Source organism: Adiantum capillus-veneris, chromosome 30 (genome assembly GCF_014529385.1).
Source record: "Adiantum capillus-veneris isolate H3 chromosome 30, ASM1452938v2, whole genome shotgun sequence".
NCBI lineage: Eukaryota > Viridiplantae > Streptophyta > Polypodiopsida > Polypodiales > Pteridaceae > Adiantum > Adiantum capillus-veneris.
In genome coordinates this window covers 8,279,263-8,295,185 of record NC_140960.1, presented here as the reverse complement: position 1 = coordinate 8,295,185, position 15,923 = coordinate 8,279,263, and the positions used below count along the sequence as shown (strand labels likewise).

Below are 15,923 nucleotides of genomic sequence, written 5' to 3'. Positions count from 1 at the left end.
TTCTTGAACTTCACAAGATAGCGTCTTGCAACCTTTCCTCTAACCTTCCTTTCCTTATGTGACAATATCTGTTCAAGAACAAGAACTCATCCAATTCTTCCACTTCGGGTTGTTCCTCATCAAGCATATTCTCTGGCACATCACCAATAAAGGGCCTTTGAAGGCTGACATGAAAACCATTATGTATTTTCCAGCCTTCTGGTAGCTTCAACCTATAAGCTACGTCACTGATCCTTTCTGAATCTGAAAAGACCATAATATCGCATGCTGAGCTTAGGAAACAAACGTTCCTTGCCTTTCCGTTTCCTTAACCTGGTTTTTTCAAGGCGCAAAAATACCCAATCACCAAGTGAAAATACAAGTTCACGATGGTGACGATCAGCAGCTTTCTTTTGCTTAGCCCGAGTCTTCTCGAGAGCAATCTTTATCTTCGTGTATGTTTTATCCATATCATGGACATACTTGTTTTCCTCAAACATCTTGTCAATGTTCCATTTTCAGATTGTACATGTTCAAGGGAAAAGGAACATGGTGGCTAATGCGTTGTCATGAAAGCCCCAAATTTCAGCAGTGTTAATTCCGTACCATTGTGAACTAGACAAAATGAAGACACATATGCTGAAGATTCAGATTTTGCAAGGATCCATGATTAGCTTGTTGATGGGCAACATCATGAACAGTATATGCTTGTCGCCTAGTCCGGTTAGGATATCTGGCTTTCACCCATGCGACCCGGGTTCAAATCCTGGCAATGGAACCATATAACCGGCCTGTACACAGTAGAGGGTGGTACTATTTTGATTACCTATTAACTTTACACAGAGCACTCGGAAGAAAAGAGAACACAAATGCGTCTAGCGACTAGAATGTCACTGCGCACCCGAAGACCGACACCGTGTAGGCCGCAAAGACTGGCGCCCCTTTCGGTATTTCTTTATTCAATTAAGAACAAACGATCCGGACATGTAGATCAAAGTCTCACAAAGCTGTCCAAACCTGGCGAGGGCTGAAATTGCAGGTTTTTGATCCAATTTCAGCAGCATAACGACGCCAAAACCCGTGTAGGTCAAAAGCACATGTCTAGGATGGATTCCCTCGCATTTTAGAAGCTTTCTGGTGAGCTGTAACAGAATTTAAGTGTGCCGAAATTCCCTGTTTTGCCACTGCCAAGTGCCCATAGCCTTGTCTAGGCATGCCAATTCCTTCCCGAGACTCCCCTCGCTGGATAGATCTTTAAGGTCTCTTGGGATAGTTTCCTACGACGTTAAAATCTTCTTCTTCTTCTTCTTCTTGCAATTTAGGTGCGAAACCCTAAACTTGCAGAAAAATACAGCAGGCTCTAATTCTCTGTTTTGGATCATTTTTAGCGGAGCAAACATGTCTATGCGTGCGCATGCAATGGGACAGTCCCCCTGTGATTTGGATGAGTTTTCACGCGAGAAAACTCTCCAAATTCGCAATCTTTTGCGATGGAAGTGTGCGTACCTGTGGGCGATTAGCAATTACCTATTCGGAAGGCTCTTGCCTTGGCAAATGCGCATAAAACCCCTAGAACTGTACATAGTCAACTACCTAATCCGGTTCCTGATCAGAAGGCTCTTGCCTTGGCAAACGCGCATAAAACCCCTAGAACTGTACATAGTCAATTGAGAAGCCCAGCTAGTGGGGCATGACCATGTGTGCAAAGGGGAGAGAAAGATGCACGAGAGCAAATCGTTGCGCTACAAGAGACAAAGGACAAGGCAAGCTTTGCATTAAAGCTGTGAACACGTGCACCCACTACTCACACACACACACACTGTAGGTAACAATGATAAAAATCAGCTCCTCTCTCAGTTTTGGGTGCCCCCCTCTTGGGATGAGAGCCTAGAGTGTGTGTTGACCTGTAGGTTTCTCTCCTACTGCCATGTTTCCACTTTTCCCCTTTAGTTTAAATTCCGAGTTCTCACCAACTTATAAAGTTGTAAGTGACTTGCTGAGTGGCCCAAATTCCATTTGGTGCACACAAGCTTCCATACTCATCAAAATTTAGTGCTGATTGGCCGGACCAGTCCCAGACTGACCGACCTAGATTCTCGATGTGAGAAACCCGTTCGGCCGCAAGCGTTTCACACTGGCCATGCAATGTCCACTTGCACCTTTTCAAGGGTTGCGGGAAAAATAAGTAAAAATAAAAAAAATAAAAAAAGAAGGCAACATGAAAAATACACCTCTTGGTGACAGGCACTGGCTTTTGGGAGATCAGATGCTTTTAGACCACTAGGTTTTCATGTAAACTGCTTATGAGGGCCAAGGGCCTTTAAATATGATAAGAGGGCTCACTCTTTGGCATCCTACCGCATGGAAGGTGCAAAGGAGTGCCGCCCAGTTGTAACGCGTTGAAGCAATATATAGAAATACCGAAAGGGGCGGCAGGGTTTTGGGGCCGGTGCTCTCTTGGGGTGGAAATCTGCCACTTCGTGTCTTGTGTGCCGTGCATCTCTTCCAGTTCAATTGTTTTGAAGTGCTTAAAGTTTGTTCCGCTTGTTCTTTTTGTTGGCATGTGGTGCCCTCCCGTTACACACAATAGCAAAGACTCGTAGATCTCATGTACAATTATCACCTATTGCTCTCGGCATGGAAAGCAACCTCCCTTCGCAAACTCCTTGCAAGAACTTGCGGGTCCGTTGCAGGAGAATCTCCCCTTCTTCTAGCACTGCCCAAGTCTATTAAGAGTGGGATACTAGTGTTGCTTTTATAGCCTCAGGAAGCTGATGCTGCTCTTCCAACAATAGCAGGTGAAGAGGGGGTGACAAATATATATATATATATATATATATATATATATATATATATATAGAGAGAGAGAGAGAGAGAGAGAGAGAGAGAGAGAGAGAGAGAGAGAGAGAGAGAGAGTTGGCAACAGCTTTTTCTAGGGAGAGGAGAGAGAGGGATCGCTGTTTTTACTTCTCTTTTTTTTAGCTAGACAGAGTGCTTTTTTTAATAAGTGGACAGCTACACAATTTTAGAAAATGGTGTAAACCTGTTTAAGACTCAGTAAAACTCGTAAGTTGAAAACAAATGCTTACACAAACACACTCTAGGAGTCTTCAGATGCAACCTCGTGCACAAATGCAATGTAGACATAGACTTCCCTCACAGGAAAGCAGATGCTTTCTCGGAAAGCACTTAAAAATATCCTGCTTTTCTTCAAAGCTTTTTAGAATCCATCGTTATTCATGTGCTTGCATCTATTTACACGTAATTCTTACCGAGTTTGGATTTCCTCCTCGGACTCCGTATCTGATGCGCCTGCCACCAATTCTGTGACGCATCAAGATAACCGTTACCGTGTCTCTTTCACCGAACTTACGGAACAACTTCTTCGCGATGCTTAATGTCACCCATCATATGACACATCAGAGGTGTCCGTTCTTGATGGTTATCAGTTCGTATAGATCTACAGTTTCTAACTTAATAGTTCTCAAGTGCACATATTTAAATATCCTAATTTCATTAGAGAGAAATTACTCGAAAAATAAGAAAATAGTCAATTTAGCAATAGTGGCAGGAAGAAGGGTTTGTATAGCCTCTCCATTGAAAGCGGACCTTGCATTTGCGGTAGGCCAATCTATGTGAGGTGGAAAAAAGCAACCTTGTGTGAGCGTAGGGTCGCCAAGGGGTGCACCCGGCAGTAGTTGACCTTGGGTAAGAGATAAATGCCTTCTTAAGCGCAAATTCAAGTAGTAGCAAGGATCCAGTATCCCAAGTATCTCAAGAACCACAAGTGGACCCCAGGGCCCAAGTACCAAAATACTGTTGGAATTAGGGTTGCAGGAGAACACACACAACTTGGAGAAGACGAAGGAAGCTCAATGGAAAAATTGATAGCCCTTGAATGATGGGCGTATATACGATGCATGGGGGGAAAGACCTCCTACTGAGGGAAAAAATGCCCCGATGGTCCTAAGTGTGTTCACACACATCACTACCACATGTTATGGTAACAAATCCCCCCTGGAGTTATGTGGTGAATGAGAGCTGGCACATAGAGTAAAGGGAAGTGCCATGCCCTGAGGACAAGATCAATCCAAAAAGGGGAGTAAGCCCAAAGCTTTGCGGAAAGCTTCGAACTTCTCACGAGACAATGCCTTTGTGAAAAGGTCTGCAAGGGTGTCCTTTGTTGGCACATAAGCCAAATTGATCTCTCCTGTTGAGAGCCTCTCCCTGACATAGTGGTAATGCACCTCAATGTGCTTTGTGCGAGCATGAAAAACTGGGTTCCTCGCAATTGCCAATGCGCTCTGACCGTTAGTATAGATAGTATTGGCAGTGTCCTGTCCAACACCCAAATCAGCCATAAGGCGTCTGAGTCATACATAGTCAACCGTAGCTGTGAAGACTACCCTGTACTCAGTCTCACAACTAGAAGTGGCCACAGTAGGTTGCTTTTTTGCTCAACCATGATATACATGAACTGCCAAGCATGAAACAAAACCACTTGTGGACACTCGTGTGTCAAAACAACCAGCCCAATTTGAGTCCGAAAAAGCATGTAAGTCTGGCGGCAATGATCCCCCCTTGGGATAAAACAAGCCAAGATGTAAAGTGCCACTCAAGTAGCGGAAAATCCTCTTGACAGCCTGCCAATGCTTAGATCCTGGGCTATGCATAAATCTGCTAACCTGTGAGACTGCAAGCTGAATATCCGGCCTCGCGTTGCATGCATAAATGAGGCATCCAGCAACAATTTGGTAAAGAGTGACATCTGCAGGATCACGAGCATCATGAAGACTCAATTTCAAACCTGTTTCCATGTCAAGTGCAGCGGAAGAGAATAAGGATTTGCTCGGATCTAGTACTCTGCACACAAACACAAGGGACACTTTACTGCATTGGAAAAAACTGAGCTGAACCGAAAGAAAGAGAGAGACAAGAGAGAGAAAAGAGACGACACAGGGATGTCGGGTCCCAACCCTCAAGGGCCCCCTTGCTCTGTTGCCAGAGCAAGTACTTTCTTTATAATTGCACAAATGCTACTACAATGACTGGGTGCTGATGCTAATGGGTACTGTTGCTACTAATGCTGGGTATTCGTACTGACATACTGAAGGGTACTGAGGTACTGAGGTATTGAAGGGGACTATGTCGAAGACGATCATGTCGACGATGATGACTGCTAGCGTGGTCGATGGTTCAGGGTCTGCAACCACGACGAGGCTAGGGGCTGAGTCTACTGGCTGATGCAAAAACGCTTAGTGTGGCTGCTGAATCTGATGCTATCAAGGGCTGAAAACGCTGGTCTTCAGGCTGATATCGCTGACCTTGCTGGCTGAAAATGCTGGTGAGGGAAGTGCTGAAAATGCTGGCTGACTTTTGGTTGAAAACTGAGCATTAGTGCATCTGCTGTCATGGGGCAGAACCAGCAAGGATTTGCTACCACAAGGGTGCGGGAACGTGAGGCTAATGCTGAACTGAAAACGCTGATGAAGGGGCTGCAAATCGCTGAAGCTGGCCTCCAAAAACGCTAGTCATCATGCTGAGAAAACGCAAAGAGGGGTTGCTCTGCTACACGCTTCTTGTGCACTTGAGCCCTCCTGTTTTCTGCCTCTATTGAGTGCCCAATGGGTTTCTTTTATAGATTCTTAGCAATTTGCCCTACCTACTTTTCCAACAAAAGTCACTTTTTAATAAATAAGTGAAAAATGTGTAATTTGGAAAAAAGGGTTCTATGCTCTGGAAAATGGTCATGCTGAAATCTGTACTATGCAAGAGAGGGTATGCAACTATGACCGGCCTGGCATGCACGTCCTGCTAGAGGCTCATAAAGTGCCAGGCTCAATCCTAAGCTAGGCTATGATTGATGCTAGACCATGGCAGAAGCATGTCCACGTGGCGCAAGTGAAGTGCATATGTGACATTCCATGGGAGTGGCAATAGGTTTGCAATCCTCAAGTCTAAACTTACATAGCAATGTCTCTATGTAACTTTTCTAACACAAGGCAATACCACCATTACATTGCTTAAACTGTATACCCAAGTAATGATGCAATTGGCCCAAATCTTTCATCTTGAAAGTAGCATTCAAATCAGCCTTAAATTCAACAATTTGTCTCTCATTTGGTCCAGTGATTAGCAAATCATCCACATAAAGAACCACAATGAGAAGTACATCACCCTCACGCTTTACATACAATGTGCTTTCTGTTGGACTGTTACGAAAGCTTCGTTTGACCAAATGAATGTCAGCCTTCTCATACCAAGTATGAGGAGATTGCTTCAACCCATACAAAGCTTTGTTACATTTGCACACTTTATCCTCTTGTCCTTTCTTGACAAAACCGCGAGGCTGCATTACATAAACTTCCTCAAATATGTCACCATTCAAGAAAGCAGTAACATTGTCTGATTGATGTATATCCCAACCAAAATGAGCTGCCAATGCACATAGAAAACGCATAGTAGTCATACGACAAGTGGGAGCAAAAGTCTCTTCATAATCTATGGCTTTTTGCTGTGCATAACCCTTTGTAACAAGTCGAGCCTTATAGCGATCAATCTCACCATCCGGCTTGCGTTTCAACTTGTAAACCCACTTTGTACCAATGGCCTTTTTGCCAGGAGGCAAATCACATAAAGTCCATGTGTCATTTTCTATAAGTGCATCATATTCTAATTGCATGGCAGTCATCCAATTTTCTGAAGTCTGTGCTTCATCAAAAGACAGAGGTTCTTCAACATTATGTAAGCTAGACATAGCCAAAGCATAACAATCTGATGCATAAGATGCATGGCGAGAGCTTGAACGAGTGCGACTAGACAAAGGTGCATCCAATTTACTGTTACGCAATGTATGCACCAGCCATTTTGTCATACTTCTAGCCTGCTCGTTTTCAGCCTTTCCTCATCAAGTACATCTGCATCAGTAATAGGCTGATCTGTAACAGTTTCAGAAACCCCCATAGGCTGTATATTTGCCTCATTGGAATTTACATTCGAACTTCCACCACTGAAAAGAGGCAACAAAGTGTCATAAATGTCTTGTGAGCTTACATTACTGTCTCTAGTATATGACAGCAAGGGCTGAACAGAATCTTCCACAAACACAACATCCCGTGAAACCAGAATACGCTTTGTTTGTGGATGATACAACCTATAACCTTTGCTTTCAGCACTATAACCAACAACAATACATTTGACATCCTTATCATCCAGTTTTTTGCGCTGTGTTTGTGGCACCAAAGCATATGCCAAAGGGCCAAAAACACACATGTGCTCAATAGAAGGCTTTCTATCATGCCATGCTTCATATGGAGTTATAGACTGCAAAGCTTTCGTAGGACACCTGTTAAATACATAAGTGGCACACATGATGGCCTCAAGCCAAAACGAATGCGGCAAAGCTTGACTTTTGACCATACATCCTGCCATTTCCGTGAGTGACATGTTTTTCCTCTTAGCAACACCATTTTGTTGAGGCGTATAAGGCATTGTACATTAGTGTTTTATCCCACGACTAGTCAGAAATGCATTAAATTCATGAGACATATATCCCCCCCCCCTCCCCCCCGATCGGAACGGAGAGTGCCAATAGAACATTTCGAGACATTTTCAACCATTGCCAGAAATTGTTTGAAGCACATAAATACTTCGGACTTCGCTTTAAGCAGATATACCCATGCATGCTTGGAATAATCATTAATAAAAGTTATGAAGTACAGGTAATTGCCCAAGGACACGGAGTTTGCATGGGCCCCGCAAACATCACTATGCACAAGCTGCAACCTGTATGTGGCCCTAAGTGAACCATCCTTTGGAAACCTAGAACGCTGCATCTTACCCAGAATACAGCCTTCACAAACATGTTTGACAGGTGCTTCAAGAGGCGGCAAAGAAGCAACCATATCAGATTTCTGTAAACGCAGCAAACTGACGAAGTTCAGATGACCAAAACGTGCATGCCAAAGTTTTGCATCTGAAATAGCCTTTGAATCGACAATTGCATTTGCAAAATTCTTCCCACACTTGTCATACAAAGTGAGCTTGTGCAGCCCACGGCATAAAATGCCAGATGCAACAATTTCATCACCAAAAGCGAGATCATGTACTGTATATCTGTCATCCACAAATTTGACTACAAGACCAAGTCTAGCAAGTGCAAATACAGACAAAAGATTCTTCTTGATCCCAGGTACATAAAGTACATCAGCAAGTGTGAAAGAACTAGCATCTGTAGCGGTAAGCACAATCTTTTCAACTCCCTGAACCGGATAAGAGGCATTGTTGGCACAAGTAACTGAATTCACACGAGGGACAGACTCAAGAGAGGTGAACAAATCACGATGTGAGGTAATGTGCTTTGTAGCACCACTGTCAAAATACCACACATGTGAATCTGTAGCAACTGACATGCATGCATTATGGACGACAGGATTATAAGTGCATTCTGCACTAAAAGCCCATTCTGCATCAACATCAGCATCAGCATCACAGTCTCCTTTCACAGAAGACTCAATAATAGTTGCATTTATAGTGGAACCAACATTAGTAGTGGAACCAATCTCTTTCTTCTTAGCCTCTTTAGCCTTCAACTTAGGACACTGCTTGATCAAGTGATCATTAGCTTTACAATAATGGCAACGCATCTTCTTTTTGCCCTTATCACCAGAATTTCCAAACAAATTGCTGCAAGCAGAAGCATTAGAAACATGTGATTTTTACTTGCAAAAGAACCATGAGAAGTGGCTGTATTACTGTTACCACCTTTTCTTTGAGCAACAATAAAGGCCTGTTCAACTGCACGCTGTCTAGTCCCGTTTTTCCTGGAAAGCAACTCTTTCAATAACAATGTGCATAATGCATCAAACATGAGAACTTCAGAATTTCCTTGGGTTATAAGTCTCCAAGTACTAGCCAAAGTCTGGTAAGAATTTGGCAAGGCATCGAGAACACTCTGCACAACGGAACTATGTGAAATGACTTCACCTACAGAAATAAGTTGCTCATTGATATCCTTGACACCAGCAAGGAAAGTGTCCATATCATCTTCCTCATGCATAATCTTCGACTCCAGCTCTTTACGCAGCGATGCAATTTTTGCCTCATTGCGACTTGCATAAAGACCAGTCAGAATATCCCAAGCTTGTTTTGCAGATTTCGTTAAACGACTGTGAGGAGTAATAGTGTGCTTCACAGACAACGCAATCAATGCATGAGCCTGCGCATCCTTTACATCCCAACGAGCTTGTTCTACCGTAGGCAAAACAACTCTAACAACAGCAATCCTTGCAGCAAGACGTGCAACATCCTCAACATCGCCTACATCCTCAGATCCAGGATGTACATCAATGCCCTGCACAATATTCCAGACACCCTTTGGACACAAGAACATGTTGCATCATGTAAGCCCACATAGGGTAATTATCCCCATCCAATCTGTCTCAGTAGTAAACATGTTGAACACACCTGTGTTGTTGTCGGTCATGGCGAATGCCTGCACCTGATGTGAAAACTGCTTGAAAAGAGGAGAAACGAAGTGGGAACAACACGTGGTAAATAGCGCAAACTGTAGAAGACTGTAAGGGACCTGCTATGCAGAAAACGGCAGTGACAGAAAATCTGCACAAAATGACGAAATAGCTTGCACAGTACTGCTTGTAGTGGAAACGGAGGCCGAAATGAGCCCAAATAAATTATCTGACAAAAAGCTGCAAACGCTTGCCAAAGCTCACAGAAAGCGGAGAAAGTGAGCATGCGTGTGCTGGAGGTGCTGGCGACTAAGCCCGGGAGGACGCAACCTGCTCTGATACCAATTTTCGGAATTAGGGTTGCAGGAAAACACACACAGCTTGGGGAAGACGAAGGAAGCTCAAGGCACACGACATAGAGTGTTTTACTTAAGTGTGCTATGGAAAAATTGATAGCCCTGTAATGATGGGCGTATATACGATGCATGGGGCAAAAAACCTCCTAGTGAGGGAAAAAATGTCTCGGCGGTCCTAAATGTGTTCACACACATCACTACCACATGTATATGGTAACAAGTACCACAAGTGCCCGAGTACCCCAATAGTAGTAGCAAAATACCCCAAATGTTACGTCCCCAGACATCAGGATGGGCGCCTGCAGTTATGTTCGGCCAGTGTGAACATGGCCCTTTGGTTATGATGTCCTATACATAGGACTTGAGTCTCATTTGTGAGACATCTTGTGTGATCACCACACTTGGACTCCTGGCCCTTGGCAGCTCTGCCCAACGGCCTGCACACCCGTACTAGTGTGGGTTTGGTGGTATGGGACACTGGCCCTTGTGACAGAGGCTAGCCCACCAGGTTGCCAGGCTTAGGGGTGAGCCTGTATTGGCTCTATGGCTAGGAGGTGAGTGTGATGTCCGCTCACTACGTGTGTCTAGGTGTGAGTTTGGCTTGTGTCATGTCATGTGTGTAGGATGGATCCGTCGTGGGACTAACATTGGTATCAGAGCTTCCCTCCTGCTCGTATGCACGACATGGCAACGTGCATAAAACTACTAGAGCACATGGGGCCATGATGACGCAGCTTGACAAGCTCTCCCAACTCTAGTATAGGGTGGTATGGGACGCTACTAGCGAGAGAGGAGGGCAAGGGGGGCACATACTAGTCAGTGGTGAGAATCTGGTGTATTTTTTTTCATGGACTCTCGTGTGTGGAATGTTGATTTGCCAATGGCAGTCACATGGATGCTGAGTACGTCTTGTTTTTGTTGCTCCGTTGCCAACTCTTACATGAGGGTGTCCTCGAGAGCTGCCACTTCGAGGACATGGTAGCCCCTCCGTGTACATTTGGTGAGAGCAATTTCACAAGATGGTCGGGCCAGTCGGCACTGGAATCCGAGCAGTAAAAGGGTGTCTAGGCTCATTTCAAAAGTCATTTAGGCTCCTCGCTACACTTTATAAGTTGGTGGGTACTAGGAATTTAACTCAAAAGAGGCAAAGTGGATGCAATTGCCAGGCTCATCTCAAGAGGGGGCACCCAAACTGAGAGAGGGGGTTAAATTTTGTTCCTAAGTGAACTACCGTGTGTGTGCGTAGTGGGTGCAAGTGATCACGGCTTCAATGGAAAGCTTGCCTTCCCCCTTGCTCTATGTAGCGTGATGATTCCGCTCTAGCGCACCTCTCTCCCCCTTTGAATACAGAATCGTAATGCCCAGCTGAAGGGCTTTCCATTTGTATGTACAATTGTGTGGGTTCATGCGCGTATGCCGAGGCAAGAGCCTCTTGTCCAGGTACTTGATTAGCTAATTGCTAATCCCCCGTAGGTACAGGTGAATTCAGAGAGATTTCACGTGGGAAATCTTGTCCGATCAAAAGGGCAAGTAGCCCCACAGGATGGGAGTACGAGGGCTTGCGATAGATGTGACCAGCACGCGAAACGGAGCCCAAAACAGTAAAATACAGTCTGCTGTGTACTTTTTGCAGGTTTGGGGTTTTGACCCTAATTGATTCCTAATACCCCTAGGAGCTTCGGGGAGACGATGGGATCGTTGTACGGGTGATTTGGTGCATTTTTGGGCGAAAAACAGAGAATTCAGCGTGCTGCAGATTCTCGCCAAGCTTGGGCAAGTGCTCATATGCGCCGGGGAAGTCACCTTTTGCATGGGAATTTTATCTGTGAAGCCTTCTACTACGGTTATGTTGCCAAAATCGGGCTAGAGTGGGTCATTTTCAGCCCGGTAAAAGCGGGGCAGCTTGTAGGAACTTGCACGTTGTATCTCAAGTTTAATAAGAATAAAGAAATACCGAAAGGGGCGTTTGTCTTTGGGGCCTACAAGGTGTCGCTGTCTGCTTGGTAGCACTCTAGCTGCCAAGCCGTGGTTTGTTTGAAGTGTTGATTCCAGTTCAGGTTCATTTGCAAAGTTTCTCTTTGTCGTAAAGTCAAGGAAAGATTTGGGTGAAAGCTAACGTCTACCACCCGATGGGCCGGTTTCAACAGGCTACTGCTACAGGTCAGCATCAATGTTAGTATAGTTTAGGATCTAGCTTGGCACTTTGTGAACCCCTAGAAGGATGTGCATGATCAGGCAAATCATAGTTGCATACCTCACTTGCACAGTATAGTCACTTAAGCTTATAGGCATATGATTAGTCACTTAAGTCATTTATTAATAAGTGACTTTGACATTTGTAAAAAGTAGGGAGGGCAAATGGAGAAAAAACCTATAAAAGAGTCACTTGGCTTTCAGTTTTTGGGACATGAGAACCCCGCAGGGGCAGCATTTCCATCGCCAACATCTTAGCGTCATCAGCGTTTTGCATCAGTTCAGCCCAACGCTTTGCATCAGTTCAGCCAACGTTTTTGCATCAGATCAGCCCAACGTTTTGCAGTTCTACAGCATCAGATCAGCCCAGCGTTTTTGCATGAAGCATCAACATTCAACATTTAGCTATTGTATCAGCATTTGTGCAAGTAATCAAAGCAAGTACTCGCTCTCTTTCATTGTGTTCAGTTCTCTCAAGTGAAGTAAAGCAGCCTTGTGTTTGTGCAAGTACTAGATCCGAGTTAAAATCCTTAAACCCTTCCGCTGCATCTGACACAAGATGCTAGGTTTCAAGTTGGTCGTTCGGTTCTGCACTCGAGTAGTGTTTTGAGGTATTTTTCTCTTGTTAAGTTTGGCGTTGTTGGGTTTTTCTGGTCCTATCTTGTTCTGATTTTTCTGCAGGGCAAAACCACAAGCAGGAAAGAATATGAAAGCCATAAGGTTTGTTATGTGCATTGCAGATGCAGCCATTTCGGTTGACTGTGCTCGAGACATACTTGGTGTTTTCTTTTCGGACAATCCAACCAAATATTTCTTCATTTTACGAGCAGAGCACATGGTTGTGGAGGCGGATTCAAACATCCAAGAAATTATGGAGAAGCTGCAAACATATAGGAACCGTCTAACCCTTGTATTTGAGGCAAGAACCCTTTCTCAATTTTCTTGTCGCTCTAGTTTTGTACAGGCATTCGTGTCAGATGCCAATATTTTCTTGTGTCTGAGCTACGAAGAGTATTTTCAGGGTTACCACTTCCAGCTTGGCGATTTCAATCTCAAAGCAGGCAGGGCTGTTTTGAATGGTGAGAGCATTCGTGGAATTTTTCTGGAGGTAAGCAGTTATTTTTAGATTTTTTATGCTTAAAACTTTGAAAGATATGCTGGTTAGATTCTTGTATGGATGTTCTTTTTGACCTTGCCAAAAGCTCATCACAGCCCTGCGGTTTGACTGAAGCGTTGTTCTCTATGTCAGTCATCTTTCATATCTGTTCCTTGTGCTTGCTCCATTAAGGCAGTCTTCTAGAGCATATTTTCTGGTAAAAGAGTGTGCATTCTCCTCCTGTTCTATTGGAGATACATGTGACCGTCTTCTGTTTAGTGTATCTCCATAAGGGCAGCTCAATGGTGCTTTGCACCCTCTTCTAATCCCTTCTGTATTGTCTCCAAAAGAACATCTACTTCTTGCAAGTATATTGTCAATCGTCAGGCTCTTTACCAAGGTGTGGAGCTCTCATCTATAATTTTCAGAGCTGTCTTACATTTTTAGGGGGCAGGAGTGTTTGCTTGTGGACTAAAAGGTCTGGTACTTGGATGCCCCTATGCAGAGGAAGGATACATACTCAATGGTGTAAAGGTGGTGTGTCTTTTTCCATGACGTGTTTGCGTCGGTTGACTTAAGTAGAGTGTGCAGGGTAGCAGGTTTAAGCAATTTGGGCCTCTCTTTTTGAGTATGGATTCACATATGGAGCATCACATAAATCTTACATTTAGTCATAAATTTTACATTTCATGGTGTTGCCTTACGTAAGAGCTTTTGCCTCTCTTGGGGAAAAAACATGTTTAACCCCTTCTGGAGGATTGTTTAAGTAAGACTCAACTTTTTGCCTAGAAGATCTGTGCTGTGTAGCTGTCAATTTATGGCTACCGGCTACCAGTACATTTTGTTTGGAATGTCAGGTTTGTCAAGGTGTAAATAGGTACATATATCTGAGAACTAACAGTAATCAAAACTAGGTTGAATTCTAAGTTGGCAAACAAGCCTTGCACTTCATAAATGGATGCATGGCATGTTGTTTGTAGTAATCTTTTGTATCGGCAGCTAACATTAATGAAGGTGTTCGGTATTTGAAGCTCATATTCCTGAAAAATTTGCAGGTGGAGTATCTTCCTGTTTCATCTATAGAGAAGAGTCGAATGCTTTTACAGGAGTTTGTGGACCTATGGCAGGATGTGCTTACCAAGCAATCCTTAAATGGCAAGATTACAAATCTAGAGGCTTCCTTTGGGAACTATATGTTGTCAGACACATATAGCTGGCAGCACACAGCAGTGCAGTACATTACTCTTATGACACATTTTTTGTCTCAGAGAAATTGAAGCTGGCTATCATGTACATACCTTCATGACTATTTTATGATCCTCTTGTTGTTATTTAGTCATTTCAAGATCAACAAAAAATCAAGTGTGACTAGTCACAAGAGAAAATTTACGAGGCCTACCAATTTTGTTTGGTGGGTGGAAAAGTAGGTAGATGGCTTAGATATGAACAAGTTTATTGGTGCTCTCTCTCTCTCTCTCTCTCTCTCTCTCTCTCTCTCTCTCAAGAGTAAAGTTGATATAGACCTAAAGCAAGTATCCATCCAAACGTTGAACGGTCATGCAAACTCGCACATCATGAAATCATGTGTGTAAATGTTTACTATAGAAAAGGAGTATGTTTTGACCTACATGACCTATTGTGAATGCTTTAATGTCCTACAATACTGTGTTGACATGCATATAAAGGGATATGGCTAGACAAGTTAATCTTCGTTGCAGTCTTCTTCATGCTTGTAGAGCACAACAATCTTGCACTTCGCCCGATACACACTACAATGCTTTGTTGCCATGTTAACTACATCCATTTTTTACTGACATTCTTATTTATGTATGCACTACTTTTTTTCCATAAGGTTCAAAAGGACTTGGTCTTGATTACCTTTTGACAACCGTTGTCTACAGAATGTGGACATTTTTTTGGCAATATACATAGAAAGCAAGGGGCTTACAATTTAAGTGTTTTGGTTATATAGTCATCAGTGTAGGATTTCTTAGCTGTCCATGATAGAAAATTCAAATTGAAATAAGGAAACCAAGAGTGCTGTCAATGCCACTGTTTTTGTGTATATATCTCTCTCTATCACCCAAGTGTGGTAGATTGGTTATGCCATTTCCCTCTTGAATAACAGGTCTTGAGTTCAACTCTCCTCGTCGGATAAATCTTTAAGGTCTCTTGGGATAGTTTCCTACGACGTTAAAACAAACTTCTCTCTCTCTCTCTCTCTCTCTCTCATGCACGTGCAAACACACACACACACACACACACACACACACACACACACACACATTAGTGGACTTGAAAGTTTTTTCAAAAAGTCCCTACCTACATCACATTACTAAAAATTGGCTTTACCTATTTCTATACCTTGACCATTCGAGTTTAAAAACCCCTTTGCACTATAGATTGGATGGGAACAAAACATTATGGTGGTGCATAGCATATCTTGGCTAGAATTCCTTTACATGTAGGATGTATGAACAAGAATTTAAACCTTAAAATTGACCTTGCGTTCTAGACGATTAATGTAACTGATAAAGCATGTCCACATCTCATCATTCCTCAGCACTTTGACAGGGGAGTTGACGGCAAAAGCATCATCTCCCTCCTTCCATATATTTTGAGCATCACTAATGTTCACTTAGGCTTTGGTTGCACTTTGTTGTCTTCATTACACTGTTTTTTTTATATGCACATGGCTCATCTTGGTGACATGGTTGTGAGCATTGTGTTGTCATGATACTTTGATTTAAATTTTTTTTTGAAGGATGCTTTGTTAAACTTAATGCTACCAACTAAGTTCAGATAAATATTTTGAATCTATAAACCCTTTGT

General features: G+C 43.3%; 1 protein-coding gene across 2 annotated transcripts in view; it reads left to right on the top strand.

Annotated features, from left to right (window-relative positions):
- The window catches only part of LOC147417510 (TATA-binding related factor (TRF) of subunit 20 of Mediator complex), a 47,556-nt gene extending 33,001 nt beyond the window's left edge, over positions 1-14,555 (top strand). The window contains exons 3-5 of one of the 2 annotated variants that reach the window (XM_086506863.1): positions 12,826-12,914; positions 13,017-13,103; positions 14,147-14,555. In XM_086506863.1, coding sequence (XP_086362989.1) covers positions 12,826-12,914; positions 13,017-13,103; positions 14,147-14,368 — 398 coding nt within the window. In that variant the 3' untranslated portion in view covers positions 14,369-14,555. Of the gene's footprint in view, positions 1-12,735; positions 12,915-13,016; positions 13,104-14,146 lie in introns of both variants that reach the window. The other variant, XM_086506862.1, reaches the window with a different exon arrangement.
- Positions 14,556-15,923: the final 1,368 nt, after the last annotated feature.